The sequence below is a fragment of the Salvia hispanica genome, chromosome 4 (genome assembly GCF_023119035.1).
Source record: "Salvia hispanica cultivar TCC Black 2014 chromosome 4, UniMelb_Shisp_WGS_1.0, whole genome shotgun sequence".
Lineage (NCBI taxonomy): Eukaryota > Viridiplantae > Streptophyta > Magnoliopsida > Lamiales > Lamiaceae > Salvia > Salvia hispanica.
This window is the reverse complement of record NC_062968.1, coordinates 8,920,507-8,927,151: the sequence shown is the minus strand read 5'-3', so window position 1 is coordinate 8,927,151 and position 6,645 is coordinate 8,920,507. Positions and strand designations below refer to the sequence as shown.

The window sequence follows — 6,645 nt, the reverse complement described above, 5'->3', positions numbered from 1 at the left end:
TGATTTAAATTTTTTAAAATAATTTGATACAAGCACTATAGTTAGAAAGGTTCGGAACCGGCGGTTTTTGAAGGTCTACTGATGAAGTAATCAATTTATCATAATTTAATAATCATTTTGAAACAAATCAAATTTTAGTAAATAATTTGAAGCGCCATTGTTAGAAATTAACTTTTAAAATTAATTTTACTTAGATTCATAATATGGAATTGAAGATGTTCTAATACTGGAGAAAATATATTGATTTGGATATCTTGTCAGTTATGACAAGTAAACGCTCACTAAAGTTGACGAGGGCCCATTTGCCGACCATTTCTTAGTTTGACTAAAGACAATTTTAAAATCTAGTCTAATCATTGTTTATTAACATAAATAATAGTATACAAGTGTGTTCACAAAGAAGAGTACAGTCCATAAAGTTTGTTTCTGATTTGATTCCCTTCAAACCTCAAGATCTTTCGTTTACATTATACATATCGTCAATGAGTTAAAGTTTTATTTTGTTTCACATTTTCAGCTGAAAATTTTCAATATGCTATTTTATAGAGTTTCACCATTTGAAACGTAATGTTCTCACCATAATTTTAAAAAAAAACTTAAATAACTAAAACTTACTTGAGAGTAACGATGAGAATACTATATATGAACAACACACACATATCTATATATATACATGTTCACTTCACTAAAACACACAGAAATTTTCTCCAACTAGTCAATCTACATAACATTTCACCGTTCGATACAAAGACAAAAAGAAAGAAAAACAAAAGTGAAAAGTAGGAAAAAAAATAAGAAGGTAAGAAGCCCCTGGAATAGATATTGTTTAGGCAATGGCACCGTTCTCACTCTCACTTTCTAATATGAGTGGCAACTCTATTTGGAAAGGTGCTTGAGGTATCCCTGCAACCAAATGAGTGGCATTTGTAGTAGGGAACGGGTTTGGCGGCATCACGAGATCCGTTCCGTCTCCCTCGAGCATCTGAACCACCGCTTTCATCGACGGTCGATCCGCCGGATACCACTGAATACAATGCAGCCCAACAATAGTTAACTTCCTTGCTATATTCCCCTTCTCACCTTCCTCAACATGCACCCAAAACTCATCACCAAGATTCAAATGATTATATATCCACTGTGGAAAATAAACCTTGCTATTATTTATATCAAGATCCACATTCTTCCTTCCCCCAACCATCTCAAGCAACAACATCCCAAAGCTATAAACATCCGACTTATACGACACCCTCCCAAATGTCCTCGACAGCAGCTCAGGGGCAATGTACCCCATCGTGCCCCGAGCAGCTGTCATAGTCACAGCACTCTGCTCCTTGGAGCAGAGCTTCGCTAGACCAAAATCAGACACCTTGGGGCTGAAATTTTGGTCTAGCAAGATATTGTGAGGCTTGATGTCGAAATGGAGAATTTGTTGATCACACCCTTGGTGTAGATACTCCACGCCTTTGGCTATCCCTAGCGCGATTTCAAGAAGCCTCTCCCAGCTCAGCGAAGCTCTCTTCGACTCAGACTGGAAGATAAACTTCTCAAGTGATTCGTTTGGTAGGAACTCGTAGACGAGGACCCTTCTGAATCCCTCTGCGCAAAATCCTACCAAACGAACCACATTAACGTGGTGGATCCGACCGATGGTCTTGACCTCGTTCACGAACTCCTCTCCGTTTTCTTTGGAGTTGTTGAGGACTTTGACAGCGACGCTTATCTCCGTCGAGAGCTTGCCCTTGTAGACGACTCCGTAGCCGCCTTCCCCTAGCTTTTCGCTGAATTGGTTGGTGATCTTTCTTATGTCGGAGTAGCAGAATCTGGTGGGCTTGAGGGCTCTGTAGTCTTCCAGAAAGCCCTCTACCTTCTTCCTATTCTCGCGGTCCTTGATGATTTTGTAGATCACAAAGACGAGAATTGTGATTGCTGCCAAGAGGAAAAAAGATCCTATTGTCGCTCCTGCAATGAGCATCTTCCTCCTTTTTTCTATAGAAAAAAAAGACCAGAAAAACATTAAAAAGATAAACATACAATTAGCAGCCCTGAAAGATTATATATCAGATTAAATATGTAGGTATTAGGTTTGGTTCATGAGATTGAATCATACTCCTTCCATCCAAGGTTGTTGAGTCATATCTTAGTAAAACCTTTATTCCGTCTCTTGCTTTGCTCTTTCTTTTACTTTACTTTCTCCACTTTAATTTTTAACAAATCAATTTCATAAATCTACATTGGAACTGAGGGAGTACAACCTAATCCAATAGTAATGTGATAACCAGTTACAGTCACCCCTCTGACTAAAATAAATCCATAACTCAATTTTAAATAGATTATCATACAACCCAACGACACAAAAAGATTGAAGATTGAATGGGAAAAAAGGTACCTTTATCACTCAGAGGTCTGTTAACGCAGATAACATTCGTGGTGGATACATTGGAGGGCGCGCAACTCTTTCCCAAAGCTTCACAATTAGCGCCGCAAGCCGGTTCAGACCAGTTCATCACAACATCGTTTTTGGCGAAGACATACGATGGGACATTCGGGACGTTGTGGTAACTGGTGCAATTTGTGAGAGAAACCGAATCCATGTAAGAGCTGTTGGAAACGGCATAGAATTCATACACGGAACCGCTGCTAAGGCAAGGAACACGGAATTGAAGATCTCTTATGGAACTGGAGCAATTGAAGACGATGTAACCGTCGCCGTTGTTGTCGTTGCTGTTGTCGGTGACGAATTGGAACGGAGAAGATGACAAATTGAGGTCTTGGAACTTCCTGGCAAGGCAATTTTGTGGATCGGAGAGGATAATACGCTGGGAAAGGTAGTCGATTTTTTTGACTTTGAGGTTGATTGAAGAGGACAAATCAAGCATGGTGTCGCCGTTGCTGCAGTAGACTTCGAAGCCGGGGTAGCTGCTGCAGTTTTGATTGTGTTTGAATCCGAAAGGGAATCGGATTTGTGGGCTGTGGCGGCCGCAGCGTTGCTGGTTATTGCAAGCATCTGCTTCTGCGCTGTGGAGTGCGGAAAGCAGATGCAAAACGAGGAGAATATAGAAGAAGAAATTGGAGAAGACAGACATTTTGTTGGTGGAATTGTGATAAAAAAATCAAGGGAGTGGATTTATATTTGGGAATGCCTTTAGTTGGGGAGTTGACCCTGGCGTAGACTCGCACTGCGTAGCTTACAAGTCATCGATTGAATCGATCAAACTAGCAATCTGTTTTTAACTTTGTTTTAAAATAGGGATCTGTTTGCCTGGACCTGGAGTGATATGAGTTTTGTACGAGATCTAGGGTTAATTACTGCTCCTTCCTCCGTCCCACAAAAGATGTCACATTTTTCTTTTTAGTTTGTCCCACATAAAAGATATCACATTTCCATTTTTGGAAAAAGTTTTCTCAAACATTAATATAAAAATTATATTCTCTCTCTCCATCTAACACAAAAAAAAACCTCCTAAAATCTCATGCCGTCCCACAAGTGTGACATATTTTATGGGACGGAGGGAGTACCATTCTCCTCCTCATTCTTATTTTACCATACCATTTCCTTCCTCTTTCTTAGTACTTTACTAATTTTATCTTAATTCACGTGTGCCTATTGCTTGTATTTTTATGAGACGGAGGGAGAGTTTGATATCTTATGTTCGACTTTGGTCACGAATGGAGTATTTATAACCTTTCTGTTTTATTTTTCTCTTCATTACATTCTTTTCGTTTCTTTAGTGCATTTCTAATTTTATAATTTCAACTCTTTTCTATGTATTTTTCAAATTAATTTGTTTTAGGTATATTGGTCTCAAGAACTTTGGCTACAAACTTTAAAAGTATCTATAACCGTGCTCTTTGCTAAGAGTATTCATAATGGATGTCCTAGTATTTGTCACATCAGCATGCCCCCTTCTTTCTCTAATGGTACGCCCTAGTGTGAGCCCTATCAATTATCCATTTTTCATTTAATTTCTTTCCCCAATGGTGCGCCCTAGTGTGAGCCCTCTCTATTATAGAAGACAATAAATTTAAACTTACATTAATCGAATAAAATGAGAAAAGTATGATAAAGGTGAAAATAGAACACAATAAATTTAAACTTACATTAATCGAATAAAATGAGAAAAGTATGATAAATGTGAAAATAAATAAAAATATGTTAAGTTTGGGGCTTGAACACACAACCTCTATGATTTTCCTAGTTTGGGCTTAAAAAAATACTCCATCTGTACCATGTTATTTGCACTGTTGCTTTTCGACTCGTCACAAACTCCTTAACTAGTTATAGTTCAAGTTAGAATTAATGCATTTAATTAATATGCTAGATTAAGTTAAGAGCTCCTTTATTAAGTGATGTCTCATTACACTTAAAATTCCAATTTAATTACATTAAAAAATCAATCTCAAATTTACGGCCTAAAATGAAAAGTGTGAGTAACATGGGACGGAGGGAGTATGTTAAGTTTAGACTAAACATAGATTATGTATTGAAATCAAACAAATTTTTACGTAAAGCAACAAAAAACTCTCTTTTAAGTGTAAAACTAATTGTCTCATATTGAAATCACAAAGAAACTTGGAGTTGAAAACCTATCTATAAAACTATCATTTATCCCACATCGAAGTCACAATGAAAGTTGGAGTTGAAAACCTATCTAGAAAAGATACTCAAGTAATGCAAAACTTGCTTATTTAGTGTGAAGGATTATATTCTACAAAATACATTCTTTCACTAATTCACGGATCCGTCTTTTAGTATGGATCACTGTGAAATTAAGTTTTTTTATTTATTTCAAGTTAAAATATATTTTTTAATTTAAAATTGATTTTTTAATTAAACAACAGTTTTTATAATTAAAAATTGATTTTTTTATATATATATTTTTTCAAAGATCAGGCTTGGGCGTCGCGTCGCAATGGGCACCCGATCAGGCGCCCGATGGATTGGGACGACCGATCTTTCAGTTGCGCGGCTCGGGCTCGGGTGCTTGCAGTGGATGCCCGAGGATGCCCGAGCCCGATCTCGGGCGTGAGATCGGGCATCCACTGTGGATTCTCTAAGGGCATGATCGTGGGCTCGACCCATTTTAATTTTGTGCTCTTAGCTAAGACACAACACCTCCAACCATGTTCTTCCAACGAGCATGCTCTTCAACTATTTCATTATTTAATGTTAATATTACATTAAAAAAAATTCTTAATAATAAAGTTTTATTAAAAAAATATGAAATACCATTACAAATTCCTAAAAATTAAACATACATAATTAAAATCCTAATAATTTAAAATTGCATAATTTAAATTCAAAAAATTAAAATTACATATTTCAGGTTCGGATAGATGAAAACTACTCTTCCGGCGGTGGCAGGAAAGCGTATACTAAATTGCACTTCGAGTGCTTCAATCATCAGTCGCAACTTTTTGTAATTGAGTCGTTCGGGATGTTGGGAGGGATAGGTTGGGGTGGAGGTACGGGGGCCCTTGGGCTTGGCTCTATGGGTTTAGGGAAAGCAGTATGCAAATACCCGAATAGCATGTTCACATTGGAAGGGATAGGTTGGGGTGGAGGTATGGGACCAGTTGGGCTTAGCTCTATAGGTTGAGGTGGAGGTATGGGGCCAGTTGGGCGTGGAAAGCAGTCTGCAAATACCCACAGAGAGCACGCGCACCTGCAAGAGCTTGTCCCTGCCGACGGCACGAGTCCAACGGTGAGGGTACCGTTCCAACGGCACGTGCTGCTCTCCCCTACGAGCTGCCGTTGTGGATCCTTTGAAATTGGTCTAAAATATTACAAACATAACATTTTTTTTGTTACTTCCTCCGTCCCATAAGAGTATGCACTCTTTCCTTTTTAGTCTGTCCACAAAAGTATACACTCTCTAATTTTGGAAAGTTTTTTCTCTCTAATGAGATAGGACTCATTTTTCACTACCAATTATGGATTAAAACTCATGTCCAACCAGAATTGCATACTCTTGTGGGACAGAGAAAGTATTTACCAACTCAACTTACGAAATACTATATCTTCAGTGAAAAACGTATTCTACCCATGAAATGTTTATACTAAAATATTTTAGACCATATTTTAAGTTCGTATCAAGTAGGAGAAAATAGTCACATAGAAAATCAAGGTGATTTAGAAGTGTCAAGTAAGATAAAAAAAATGCACGTAAGTTAGTCGAATATGGTGATTCACATGTCATGAAAAATAATAAATAAAACATAAAGTTTGTGATATTTTAGACCAATTTTAAACTTCGTTGAAAATATCAAAATTTGATTATTTTACGGACCAATATCTTTTTATTTTACTTATAAAGTAAGATACAGAATAATGTACAGAAGACTCTTATGAATATTATTTTCTTTTTACTTTACTCTTTCTCCACTTTAACTATTTATTGTTATTTTTCTAAAACGAGTGCAGAAAATGAAACACTTCTATCAACGTGGAACGAAGAGTCTTTTATAAATATCTTTACTATAGATGAATTCTTTAAATATAATTTGACCTTCAATATGGAGTACTCCTTCCGTACCTAAAAATTTGTCACTTATTTCCATTTTCGTCCGTCCATAAAAATTTGTCACCATTCACTTTTACCATTTTTTGTAGTGCACCCCGCATTCCACTAACCCATTCTCACTCAT

The 6,645-nt window shown here is 37.1% G+C and overlaps 1 protein-coding gene across 1 annotated transcript; it reads right to left on the bottom strand.

Annotated features, from left to right (window-relative positions):
- Positions 1 to 615: 615 nt before the first annotated feature.
- Positions 616 to 3,105, bottom strand: LOC125223292 (rust resistance kinase Lr10-like). Its single transcript, XM_048126375.1, has 2 exons — positions 2,387 to 3,105; positions 616 to 1,986 (listed from the first exon to the last, which is right to left on the bottom strand). The coding sequence occupies exons 1-2, from the start codon at positions 3,081 to 3,083 to the stop codon at positions 827 to 829; spliced, it is 1,857 nt and encodes a 618-aa protein (XP_047982332.1). The 5' UTR covers positions 3,084 to 3,105; the 3' UTR covers positions 616 to 826.
- Positions 3,106 to 6,645: the final 3,540 nt, after the last annotated feature.